We start from the raw sequence: 13,777 nt of genomic DNA on the forward strand, positions 1-13,777 counted from the left end.
CATCAGTTTTATAAAATTATTTTTTTTCCCTTGGACTTTCTTTGGTTCTGTTAAGTCTCCAAAAATATCGTGTTTGCCTTGGGATTTTTACATGCCCAACATTGTGAGAGGAGCTGCTTATTTGTAAGCAGCTGTTCTAAGACAAGAAGTTGTGCTGCATGTTCCTAGAACACCTAAACAAACAAAAACAGCTCCGAAAAATGCTGAGCTGTGAAAACCCCCCCCCACGGCCATGCTGAACTCTGAAAAAGCAAAGGCAAGTTTCTTTTGGGACCAATCACACAGCAGAACAAATCTCTAAACATATCTTTCCGCCCTTGAACTTTCACATGACCATATGCAAAAGGGAAAATGAGTGTCCATGCCAGCACCCACGGTTGCAGAATAAATGGAAAAAAAATGATAGAAAACAGCTTACATTTCTGCTTATGTAGGTGGGAAGCTAAGACAATCTTATTCTTGAACAAAATGTTTTCCTTGTTTTTATCAACAAAATTACTTTTGTTAGAGAAGGACCAATGTTTACAGAAGCTTGTCTATAGAGTGGGCCTTTGGTTACAAAGACCGTATTTGCAGTTTTGAATATTGAATGGACATGACATTAGGTAACTTGTAGTATTTCTGAGACTGGAATTTGAATCATATGCTTGACCCACAGAAAGGCAAGTATACAGTAGATTGGTTAGAATGCCCTCGAGCTAGAGCAGCCGTGGGCAAACTACAGCCCATGGGCCGGATCCGGCCCTTTTGAAATGAATAAAACTAAAAAAAAAAAAAGACCGCACCCTTTTATGTAATGATGTTTACTTTGAATTTATATTAGTTCACACAAACACTCCATCCATGCTTTTGTTCCGGCCCTCCGGTCCAGTTTAAGAACCCATTGTGGCCCTCGAGTCAAAAAGTTTGCCCACCCCTGAGCTAGAAAGTCATTTTCTCCAGGGCCCTGTAAGTCTTAATGATACACACAGAGTTTTTGAAGAAAAGGTAAATGCTGTGCATTTAAATTTAGATAGTTTCCAATGTTTTGCTATTAAAACTGATGCTACAATGAATAATCTTGTGCATATATGTTTATATATGTTAGAGGCAAGTCAGACAATGGTGTAGTAGGGAGAAGTATCCGTGAGAAAGTAGAATGGGAAGATATGGAGGTAGGCAGCCATGGAGCCCTTCTGCTCTGAAGGACTTCTCGGCCTCTCCCTGCTAACGAGTATGAAGACTCCCAAGAAGAGTCTCAGCCATTTTCCAAAGTGATCTGACTGTGATATGCTTTCACCCCTCCGGAAAATGGCATTCCGGGGAGCGTCTTCTGTAAGCCGCTGAGGTGCTGGCCTTGTATTCACACAACGGGGGGCCCTGGAGGTGCTGGTGCCCATTTCACAGGAAGGCCACGTGTCCTCTCCGTCCCCTTCTAGAGTCCAACTCGCCCGCTCCAGGGCCTCCCGAGGCCCTTCCTACGTTTCCCCCTTCTTTCCTTTCACTCCATCCAGATGTTTCTCAAGCCACAGCCTTCGCACCAGCCTGGACATCTCCCACCTGCCCAGGCTGGCCCAGGCAAGAGGCATTGCTGACAATCACTCACGCCTGCTCTGAAGGCCAGGCTCTGAAGGTCAGGGGGATTCTCAGGCCCCACCTCACATAGCCAGCTTTGGGGGATCATCTCAGAATAGCTACATCTAAAATCACACTTCAAATAGTATCATCGGTGGTACTGCTTCCTCGGTGCCTACATACACCAAGTGCTTTATTCATATTGTCTCACCTATTTGTACTTTTTAAAAAAACCACAACTATGATGTAGAAAGAATTCCCATTTTACAGACACATGCTGTTTCATAGATGCCGAACCTTGAGCTCACAGAGAGGCAATGCCTTGCTCAGGCGACAACACCCGGAAGTTTTACTCTGGCTGGTTTGCATAACGACAATGACCAGGGTTTTCTTCTGTTCCATGCTGCTTCCCAGTAATTTAGCAACTCGAAGGCCTTATCGGTGATCTATTAGACAAAGAAAACCCAAAAGATGTCCTTTTGCTTCAGTTGTCTGAGCATTTCAAGGAGGAAAGTGACTCATTTCTGGCCCCTCAGATAGCGGCCTTACTCTCCCCGAGGGTTTTATTAGTGAGGATTCTGGCCCGCGCAGGCCGGGGAAAGTGTTTCATTTTCCTGAGTCAGACACGTCGCTCTTAATGAAGGGAAACACTCCACTTGCTGAAATCACAGATAAAGACACTCCCATGCCCACTGCCTTCAGCCAGACTGACTGGAGGCATCTTTCTATGAGATGAAGCGATAGGGCCGAGCTTCTTCAAAAGCTATTGTTCATCTCTTCCTCCCTGTGTCTCCTAGAAGCAGCGGCCCTGCCTGCTGCATTCCTGTAACTCTCCCCAGAGGAGGATCTGCTCTATTCTGAACTCTGTTTTCTCTCCAAAGTCAACATTGTTAGACAACAAAAGGAACCTCTCACAATCAAAGGCCAAGGAAGCCACCATCCACAGAGTGAAGATTCCGTTTTGAAAGTCACCCCAGGCTTCTTCCTCAGGCCCCTTCCCGTCAATGAGGGTGGCTCCTCCCCGCCGCCCCCTCCACCCCTGGATTTTTGGTTTCATTATCTGGGTGCTCTGTCCCACAGGGACTCCGGCAAGCAGGGCGAAGGGGAGGTGGCAGCCCACTATGACTCCATGTCACAGACACATGGTCATGTCCGTGAGCAGGCACAGGGACACACACAGAGGCAGCACCAGGGTGGCCGGCGCAGGCCCGGGCTCTGCAGGACTCTCCGCTCTAGGTTCCTTATCAGAAACGAGAATGCTGCCCTAGCCGGTTTGGCTCAGTGGATAGAACATTGGCCTGTGGGCTAAAGAGTCCCAGGTTCAATTCTGGTCAAGGCACATTCCCAGGTTGTGGGCTCAATCTCCAGTAGGGGTGTGCAGGAGGCAGCAGCAGCCGGTCAATGATTTTTCTCTCATCGTCGATGTTTCTCTCTCTCTCGCCCCCTCCCTTCCTCTCTGAAATATAAAAGAAAGGAGAGTGCTTTCTTACTTTGTACCAACATTGTCAGGTTTTGATATGAAGGTTACAACTTCCCAGAATTAGCTGGGGAGGCTCCGCATATTCTATCTAATAGAATGTTAAGGTTATGTTAAGGAGGGTTTGCAAATGCTGTAAGTTGGAGTGATTCCTTATTGAGAAAAATCTTCCACTGCCTTTCAACATAAACACATCTTAGCTACGTATATAATGGGGAGCCTCATTGTTTGCCGAGTGGAAATGCGACCCTGAGGGCTGCCCCCTGCTCTCTGGGGACTGACGGCCCATGGCCCTGGTACAGCTACAGCTGGGGTCCTGGCTCGCCCACCCTCGCTCAGCTCCTCGAAGCTGGCGCTGGGTTTGGCATTAGAGACACTGAGGCGGCAGCCTGCCCTGAGGCTTTCCTGTCTTCATTTTGTGAAACATTAAAGTAGAAAGAACAGAGAGCACGCACACTTTCTCTCCAGGATGCCAGGCCCTGTCATCCATGATCGGGACACATGAACACCCGTTTACATGCTTCAAGTGACGGCGTCCCTCTAAGCTACAGCAACTATTAGTGGTCATTTACTGGGAGCCAGGCTGAGTCAGGGGCAGGGAGTAACCACAAGTAATATCCTCGATGACAAGCCTCGTAGTAAACCCTAAAGTACCCCCATTGTTCAGCAAAACTGTGGACACCAGCAACTCACAGGCAGGAAGTAAAACTGGATGAGAGCAAGACCACGGATTAGAAAACGGCTCTGGGATTGGTCCTTCCCTATGCCATGTTAGAACCTCCCAGCAAAATAAAATTCCAACTTATCGTTGGACAACATTATTTCACGCAGATATCACATGGGCCAAAAAATAAACAGCAATACGCTAGATCACACAGAAGTAAAATAATAAATATAAAAAATTAAATTAAATGAAGGCTGCAGTGACCTGTCCCGGAATGTGAATGCGGTCGCCTTTGAGTAGAGGCCAGACCAGCTGGCCAGCCCACCTGTGTAGCATCTACTGCAGGTGACCTGCGGTCTTTGCCGCCTAACCAAAACCACAAGGAGAATTTGAAACAGGCGAGGACAAAAAGAACCAACATTTTCAAGGCCCTGATGTTTTTTCTTAAAAGTTCTTTAAAAGGGAAAATTTGTTTGTAATTTTTATATACATTTCATTTTTGGGGGTACATACTGTTAGGGGTCAGCCATTTTTAAGGATCTCAGATGACCACCTAGGCTTCAGACTGTTCGATGTTCTACTCTGACCCTACTGATGGTTACGACCAAGCGAGTGATTTACACTCTCTAAGCCTCAGCGTCCTCATCTGTTAATGGGGACAGTAGTAGCTCAGGCCTGTCGACTTGGTAAAGTCCTTAATTTTGCCTCCAGTGTGGAGTGACCCATTAACGGTGGCTGCCAGGTTAATGGTGGTAATTATCACTCAAGCATTGGGACTGACGAAGTGAAGCGTCCACGTGGGTGACCTCAGTTCACAGCATGAATGAGTGAATGTGACATAAAAACGAATGGAGTTGGGTTATTCAGGAAAAAGGAGTGCCAAGGGGGTATGGGTGGGACACCACGGTGTTGTCTGCTGTGCACATTTAATCCCCTCTTAAAGGCCTGGACCACCCTCGTTCAGGGAGTTTGTCCCCCTTCCCAGCAGAGGTGACATACAAGCACCAGGTCAGGAGACACATCGCCTTAGAATTGGCCTTGGTACACGGGAGCTGGCCCCTGGAGGCATAGCTGTGCCTACGTCCCGACCATGGAGGCAGAATGCTGAATGTCTTCCCCTCCTCACCATCCCCTGAGATTCCTGTGTGTTGGTTATCCCATCAAACACTAGTCTAGGTGCTGTGAGAAGGGATTCTGCAGATGGAATTAAGGTTACTAACAAACTGACCCTAAAAGAGGGAACTTACCCCGGGTTATCTGGGTGAGCAGTGCAATCCCATGAGCCCTCAATCGCAGAAGTGGAGGCAGCAGAGTGGGGCAGAGACGCAGGGGAGTGTTAGGCAGGACACTGAGGAGGCAGCGGGGAAGCTGGGGAGATTCGAAGAGGGTGACTCCACCTGCCATTGCTGGTTTGGAAGGTGAAGGGGATGATGAGCCGGGACATACAGGTGCATAGCAGCCGGCAAGGAAACAGAGACTCAGGCCTGCGACCACAGGGAAGTGGATCCTGCCGACAACGTGGATGGCCTCAGAAGTGGAATCGTCCCAGCAGCTCCAAGAACCCAACGGGCCGACACCTTGAATTTGGCAACACGAAACCCAGGGCAGAGAAACCAGCCGAGTCCCCCTGCACTTCTGACCCACAGAAACTATGAAACAACCTTGGGTTGTTTCCAGCCATTACATTTGTAGTAATTTGTTAAGGCAGCAATAGAAAACTAAGACTTACCTTGTCCCAACAGAGCATACAGATCATCCTTTTAAAACCTAAGTCAGATGATGCCATTTCCAACTGCAAACACCTGCAACTCCACGCAGGAGGCCTTCTCCATCCCAGGGATCCACGGGAATTAACCACGCCCTCGGCCCATTGCCTTCAGTGGTGGATACATATACCTCCTTCCCCTCAGTTCCCTTGCGCCTCCTTGGGGACACTCTGCAGTGTCTCCCAGAGTTCTCTAGGAGGCGGTAGGAATGGTACCAGGTGTCTGATTGCTGGGATCAGACCGGACCTGGGTTCAGCAACCTCGGTACTTGAGTTCTGGCTGGGAAAGAATTCAGAGCCAGGACTCAGACACACTGGAGAAGATCTATTGGACAAGCAAAGGGAGAGTTAACTGGAAGAGGGATTTCCAGCCGGCGGCTCAGAGAGCTGCCCAGGAGTGGGCTAGGGCTCCTTTAACCCCTCAGAGGGGGTAACAGCTCTCTCCTTCCAGCTGACCTATCAGTGGGTCTGTCCAGCCGCCTCCGATCCTTGTATAGGAGTTCGATGGGGCTTCCCTCCAGCCCCTGGTTCTTCTCTAGGGTGGGGCGTCCCACATGGCTTCACCAGGTGTCAGGGGAGGAAAGGTCAGGAGAATCCCCCTGCAGGGGCAGCATTCTAGGTGGACAGCGGGCCTGGGGGCGAGGTCCTGGTTAACGATACTTCTCTCCAGCACTTGCTCCACCAGCTTTTCCATCGCCAGGAGTGTGGGACCTTCTACCCTGGTGCCCTGTACCCAGCCCATCGCCCTTGCTCTGGGCATGCCTGTCTAACTGGCCCCCTCAGTCACCTGCTTATTAGCACACCTTCCTTCCTCCCTCCCTTTCCCTCTCGCCTCCTCACTGCCGAATAGTGGCTCCTGGGGTCACGTCCCAAATAAAAGACTGCACTGCACGCTGCCTCAGGCTCTGCTTCAGAAGGGCACCGGCCTACAACCGAGCTCACAGGGTGGTGGCCAGGGAAGCCAAGGAGGTGGCTGTAACTCTAACATTTTATTTTATTTTTTATGCAAAAGCTCAGGTACACGTTCCTGTGAGGTTTCAAACTGGGCAGGCATGGAGTCAGCCCGCAGGGCATGTGCTTTAGAATCACACAGACACGGACTCGAATCCCTGCTCGGCCATTTATTAACGGAAAGAAACACTGACAAGTCACGTAACCTCTCCAGGTCTGCGCACCGTCTTCTGTAAACAGAATGAATACTGTCCACCTCACTGGGTGAGGCTTTATGCAGTCCTGTACCCAAGGCGCGTGGCGCACAGTAGGCACTCTGTGGATGGTATCACCGTGAAGGGTTAGCTAAAAACTTCACAGCAAGGAAAAGGAGTGAACACTTGGACTTAAATTCATGTCTTTTCTGGTGTTTATACATTACAGCCGGCAGGGACAGGGGTCCAGTGTCTTTGGTTTCCAGATGGGAAATCTGAGACTGAAAGAGACGAAGAAGCGCCCTGACCCATAGCTCAGTGGTTAGAGCATCAGTCCATGGACGGAAGGGTTGTGGGTTTGATTCCTGGTCACGGGCATATATCTGGGTTGCTGTGTTGTGGGTTCACTCCCCGCCCCAAGTTGGGGCACGTGCAGGAGGCAACCAGTTCATGTGTTTCTCTCACATTGATGTTTCACCCTCCCTCCCTCCCTCCCTCCCTCCATCCCTCCCTCCATCCCTCCCTCCATCCCTCCTTCTCTGAAAAGCAATGGAAAAAACATCCTCAGGTGAGGATTAACAACAACAAAATAAAGAGGCAAAGAAGCTTTGCTCCGGTCGCAGAGCTAAGTCGGATGAAACAGCAATCTCTTCTTATTTGAAAAGTGACCAGGCCAGGATTTTTCTGGTGTGAGGCGCCACAGAGCTAAGAATAACCCCCGAGGAAACTTCGGACTGACAAAACAAGGGGCTCAGCGGCCAAGGAAAACAAGCGCGGGGCCTTTTCTCAAACCTGGGCATTTCCCCTGCTACCGAAGGGCTGGCTGTGACCAGGAAGAGCTGTCAGTTCCAGCCCGCACGCCGGTTTCTTCCGCCTTGGGAATTCACCAGGACCGGCTCATTCTGGAGATATTCCCATTCTTTCCTTCTTACCTCCCCAAGCAGGCGAAGGAAGCCTCGAGATAAGGCTCTGCCACGCAGGAAGCAAGGAAATGTTAAGAGTCTCAGCGTTATCTAGAGAATTTAGAAAGGGGAGTGGAATTCCGTTTCTCCTCCAAGTCAAGCGGAGAACAGGGAATAAGCTCGTAGGTGCATACATGTGTCCCCACGAGCCACAATTCCCTGTCCTTGGCTACAAACCACTCACCTTCCATGTCCAGGAATTTGAAACCCCCACTCACCCTGCATCGTCCCTGCGTCTGCCCAGTGCTGCCACCGAGGGGCGTCCAGCCGTCCAGGAGAGAGGGTGTCAGGATTGACTGCAGCTAATCCAGCGCCTGTAACTGAGCACCGGCCACAGGCCTTCTCCATGCTCCCTCCCACCTTAGGTGGCCCGGGGCCAGAGCCTCTCAGTGGCCGGGCCTGGTCATCCTGTCAGAATCACCTGAGGTATTCGCTTAAAGAGCAGCTTCCTGGGCCCCACCCAGGCCTATGGAGTCAGACGCTCTGGATGTTGGGCCTGAAGATGTGCATTTTAAAGGAGCTGCCCATGGCCCTGGCCACGCCGCTCAGGTGGTTGGAGTGTCATTCTGACACACCAAGGCTTTGGCTCCATCCCCGGTCAGGGCACAGACAACAGTTAATCACCGAATGCATAAACAAGTGCCACAACACATCCACGTTTCTCTCTCTCTCCCTCTCTCTAAAATCAATAAGTAAAATAATTTCTAAACAAACAAATAAATAAATAACTGAGCTGCCCAGTTAGTCTTCTTCAAGAGGAGAATCTGAGACCCCCCCGTCCCCCCGGGTGTGGGAGTGCAGATCAAGAGTGCCCAGGGCCCCTACCTGACTCCGATGACCCAAGGTATCTCCAAATCCCAAATGAATGACCAACCTTCCTGGGGGATGAACTTAGCAGGAGCCAGATCAGTTTCCCATCAAATAAGCCCGTGGGTTGATCAAACAAGGCACGCCATTGGACACCATGATGGTGCACTGGTATGAAGTGTATTTCAGGATTTGGGGTGCGCAAGAAATACAGCCGTGTTCTGCATGTAGGACTGGACCTTTATTGGGATTTCCTCCCCTACCTTAGACCCTGCAGAAGTGCTTTAGATGCCAGCAGAGTAGAATTTGGGGGGAAGGTGCCAAGTTTTTAAAAAATGAGCGCCCAGCCACCCTGCCCAGAAGTGAGGGGACTGAGGGCCTCAGGAAGGCCAGAGGCGGCCCCTGCCAGCTTTGCCGTTCCCGTCAGCAGCGAGGAGCCAGCGCTAAAGCCACGCCTTTCACGGGCTGCCTTTCTGCCTGTGTCATGGCCGGTGCTGCCTTTTCCCGAGGGTGTACAGGGCGCCTTGGAGAAAACGGCGACGTTCGTCTTGGAAACCCCGACATCCTTGCTCTGGCTCTCGCTCCCTCAGGGCTGTCCCTTCGTCATAAAGGTGAGCATGAATTGACCTGGGCACAGAAGCGAAAGCGGTTCGAGTCCTAGGGGCCCCATTAGAGGAGGAGCGGGCAGGAGCTTCCAGGAAAGGGATGCTCAGCCGGGAAGTGTGGCGCCTCTGAGACCAAGCAGCCCTGGTGGTGGGGCGGGGCTGTGCCCACGTGTGCCCCACCTCCTGCTTTTTCTCTTGTCTCCCCCACGGTGGAGATTGTAAAGGGGCCCACGTGAAACCAGAGGTGCAACTCAGCAGGGACACCTCTAATCGGCATGTTACTTGGGGGAAATTAGCTTTATTGGGGAGTGAGAGAGAAGATTCAACATCCCCAACTATTCAACTCTCACCCAATTTCCTCTGCAACTCATTGCTGATCTCCAACAGGGGGGTGCTCCCAAGGGGGGGTGCCCTTCACCTGACAGGAAAGTGCAAGTGAAGAGGCTGCAGTCCATCTGTCGCCGGCTCCTGCCCCTCCCTGTGTGGGGTCTCTCTATGACAGGCCTCCAGGTCTGTCTGTGACCCTTCAGCAGCCCTGGAGCTTGAAGAGAGACCCCAGTACCCCAGGCACCTATTCTCAGACCCCCCTCAAGGACTCCCTCTGGGAGAATGCAGGATGACTGTGTTAGGTTTGGAACTTCATATCTCTGGTGACAATAATAATGTAACCAGAACCCAAGTTCGATTGCCTGATGCCACAAAAAACAAACAAACTCAGGAGACAGGTGCTGGTGAAAAAGGAAAGAGGTTCATTCAAGTGCCGGCGTCTCGAGGAGATGGGGGACTCTTATCCAAGCCCATCTCCCCACCTCAGTGGTTTTCATAATGGGGGAGAGGGAAAGCTGAACAAAGAAATCAAGGAGAGGAGATGGAAAGGTTCTCTGCCGTCAGTCCAGCACAGTCCATTCCGATAAGGATCTCAAAACTGGTCAAGTGATGGGCTGATATGCATCATCCTGGTCTTTGTCATCCTGATTCTACATTTGAAGGTCAGCAAATCTCCCGGAACAGGGATGACTGAAGTTCAGGGCCTGTATCTGCTGAAGTTAATTCCTAGGATTCTTAGACAAACATGCTGTTTATCTTCAAGCTGCATACTAGTCTGTGTCAGCATTTAAAGAAACAATGTCAAGAGAATGGTGGGTGGGTTGCAATTCCCACTGTTACAATCCTATGTGATAAAAGGCCGGAGGCCATAAGCATCACGACCGAAATAACCGCTCGACCAGTCACCTTGAGGTGTATTGGCCACCTCTTGGTCCCTCCCCTGTGGTCCACAGGCTCCGATCGCAGCAAGGGGGGTGGCAGGCAAGCGTCGCAATCAGTGGCAGGTGGGCGGGCGGGGTGGCGAGCGCGGTCAGCAGCGGTGGGCTACCGCACTCAATTTTGTGCACTGGGTCTCTAGTAATAATAATAATAGGTTACCTTTACTCACAAGTCTCATCCACTCATTTCTTTTCTTTTTTTATATTTTATTGATTTTTTTACAGAGAGGAAGGGAGAGGGATAGAGAGTTAGAAACATCAATCAGCTGCCTCCTGCACACCCTCTACTGGGGATGTGCCCACAACCAAGGTACATGCCTTTGACTGGAATTGAACCTGGGACCCTTTGGTCCGTAGGCCGATGCTCTAGCCACTGAGCCAAACCAGTCAGAGCATCCACTCATTTCTTTCATCCCTCCTTGTGGTATTGGATTCTCTCCTCGAGTTAACTCAATTTACATTTAAACAATCATTTTGTCCTTTAGCTACAGAGAGAATTTGCTCTGGAGTCAGGATCTCCTAGGAAGTGTGGCAAAGGGGTCCACAGTGGTTCCCAGGGATGCTCGGCCTGCACGCTCACTTCTCTGTCCTCTTTCTCCCCATGTGCTGGGGGCTGGGATCCATTCTCACTGCAGCCTCTGTCCTCTGTTCTGGGTTTCCTTCCTGCCTCCGTGTCTCAGGATCCATGAATATCAGCTCTCCCAGCTGAAACCTGGGGTGATCCTCTTGCTCAGGGAAGAAGAAGGAAGACTGAAGACTCGAGCAGGACAGGGAGGCCCATCGAGGACCTGACAATAAGAGGAACCAGGACATGAGGTAGCAGTTAAGGGATCGGGTTCCGAGAGTGGCTGTCTGGGTCTCCCCCATAGCTCTGTGCTTTTGGCTGAGAAGGTAAAATCTGCGGTGTCTCAATGTCCTCATCTTTAAAATGGGGAGAGTAAGAGTACCTATTTCATAGACTGCTGTGAAGACTAAATAGTCAGATAGATGAATGTGCAAAATACTCAGAATGGGGGCTGGCACATTTTGGAAATATTATTTCTAGTAATTTGGCTGTAATTATGCACAGAATCTGCGGATTATTGTGCAGCTTGTGACTCATTCCTCTGAAAGACAGTGTGCCTTACAATGGGTTGACTTGAAAGGTGAGAAAGAGGGAAAACGTGGGTGGTAACCCATTACAGGCATTACTACCACAATTACAGAGGAGCTGCTGCTAATCAGTAAAGCTTTTTTTTTTTTAATCCTCACCTGAGAATATTTTTTCTACTGCTTTTTAGAGAGAGGAAGGGAGGGAGGGGGAGAGAGAGAGAGAGAGAGAGAGACATTGATATGAGTCACATTGGTTGGTTGTCTCTCCAATGAGCTCTGACTGGTGCCAGTGATCGAACCTGAAACCCAGGTTCATGCCCTTGACTGTGAATCAAACCCTCAACCCTTCAGTGCATGGGCTGGCATTCTAACTACTGAGCACGCCAGCCAGGGCTAATTAGCAAAGTTTTAAAACCTTTTAAAGATGGAGATTTTACATGATGAAAATGAAAGACCATGCATTTGTGTCATATTAATAGAATTCATGTAAAATGGAAAGGTGTGTAACAAAGGAGACTTGGTTGTGAGGGGCAGGGTTCCTGGTATCTTTATAATCTTTAGCATCATGGATATTCCCGGGAAACTTCTGGGATGCTGCTGGGAATTCCTGCCCGCGGGTCTGGAGTGCTCTCCTGTGACTCACAGGAAGCCAGCGGCCTATAAAGGCTCGGGCAGAGCGGGCTCTGCTATTGTCGGCTGACTTGGCACCAGCACTGCAGGAGCAGCGGACGCAGTGGCACGGGGACTCAGAGGGGGCCGGGCACAGAGGGGACGCTCCGGGAATCAGAATCGGACAGGGAAACAGCCTCTCCACAAACCCGTAAGTCTCTAACGAGCAGCCCTGGGCCATGCAACTGAGATGACCGCTATGAACAGATATGCAACAGCCTCCCGATGGGATCTTTCTACGTCCAGGCAAAGGCTGGCTTTTCCCTGGGACCTCAAGGGTGCACATTTAAAATTCCCATTTATTCATTCAGGCAAACCTTTTTTTCATAGAGACTGTGGCCCTGGAGCCCTTTACCTAAGGTCCTGGGAGGCTGCCGCAAACATCCCTGGAGAATGAGCCGAGAAACCGGCCGCCTGGGTTTCATTCGTTTTGTGCCTTTTGTCCCCAGAAAAGCACCTCAAATCTGACCTTCGATGGGAAGAACTCTTGAAGCCATGACTGCCCCGCGGCTGCTCTCTGCTGTGGCCTTTGGTAAGCCGATGCCATCCCAGCAGCTCTCCCATCCTCCATCAGGGCACTGGGGCCCTTTCGGACCGATGATGCTTCCTGGTGGGTGGGCATCCTCTGCACTGCAGGGCCGAGCAACGTCCCGGCCTCCCACACCATGCGGCTTGCCCTGGACTAGGGCAGTTTACCTCCTTGTGCCTCAGTTTCCGTAAGTGCGAGGTGTTGACCCTGCACCGCTAAGTCCCAGAGGCACGTGAGGGTCAGGGTCACGCAGGCACAGCTCCCCGGCAGGCTGGTGGCGCCCGGCAGCGCCTGCTCACTCTGACCACTGTCCCCTGCAGAGGGGTCCTATGGGCTGTGGTGGGAGCAGGCAAAGCAAGTGCAGAGCCAGTCACAGAAGAAAAGCGCAGGAAACGGAAGTTCCTCCGTCCAAACCCCTTCTTACTTTGGAAAAGGCGAACGAGGTTCGAGTCACCCAGAAGCCCACTGTCGGCCTCCCTAAGAGGGTAAAAGGCCCGGTCACAGCCTTAGAGCTCCGCTGGCAGGAGACAGGGCAGAGCACGCCTTAGGGACGGAAAGTGGAATGCTGGTCGCCAGGCTGGGGCAGGGGGTGGGGGTCATAGGTCAATAGATTTAAAGTTTCAGTGTTCAGGATGGAAGAATGTGGAGACGAGTGGTGGTGAGGCCTGCCCATATGACACTATTTAATGCCCCTAACGGTGCACTTACCATGTGAGGGTGGCAAACTGTACTTTCCCTCAGTGAAAGGGGGAAGAAGAACAGTGGGGAGGGGAGGAAGGCAGCTCAGAGCCAGACCACGGCAGGACTAACCGCTCTCCTTCCTTTCACGTTCCCACTCAGCGCTCCTCCTGGTCAGACAGGGCGGAGCCTGGTCCTACAATGCCTCCGAGGACAACATGACCTTTGAGGAGGCCAGCGCCTACTGTCAAAAGCACTACACCCACCTGGTGGCGATTCAGAACCAGGAGGAGATCCAGTACCTGAACTCCATATTCAGCCGCTCAGGCTCTTACTACTGGATCGGGATCCGCAAGATCAAAGGCCAGTGGGTCTGGATTGGCACCGGGAAGCCTCTGACGGAGGAGGCCGCGAACTGGGCTCCCGGGGAGCCGAACAACAAGCAGGCTAACGAGGACTGCGTGGAGATCTACATCCAGCGGGATCAGGACCCCGGCAAGTGGAACGACGAGCTGTGCAGCAAGCGCAAGCTCGCCCTGTGCTACACAGGTGGGCACGGCGGGGG

The 13,777-nt window shown here is 51.3% G+C and overlaps 1 protein-coding gene across 1 annotated transcript in view; it reads left to right on the forward strand.

The window, feature by feature from the left end:
- Positions 1-12,037: 12,037 nt before the first annotated feature.
- Positions 12,038-13,777, forward strand: part of SELE (selectin E) — a 9,982-nt gene continuing 8,242 nt past the window's right edge. The window contains exons 1-3 of the mRNA XM_006764206.2: positions 12,038-12,156; positions 12,455-12,537; positions 13,375-13,761. Of these exons, the coding sequence (XP_006764269.1) occupies positions 12,480-12,537; positions 13,375-13,761 (445 nt within the window). The 5' untranslated portion in view covers positions 12,038-12,156; positions 12,455-12,479. The remainder of the gene's footprint in view (positions 12,157-12,454; positions 12,538-13,374; positions 13,762-13,777) is intronic.

Source organism: Myotis davidii, unplaced genomic scaffold (assembly GCF_000327345.1).
Source record: "Myotis davidii unplaced genomic scaffold, ASM32734v1 scaffold401, whole genome shotgun sequence".
Lineage (NCBI taxonomy): Eukaryota > Metazoa > Chordata > Mammalia > Chiroptera > Vespertilionidae > Myotis > Myotis davidii.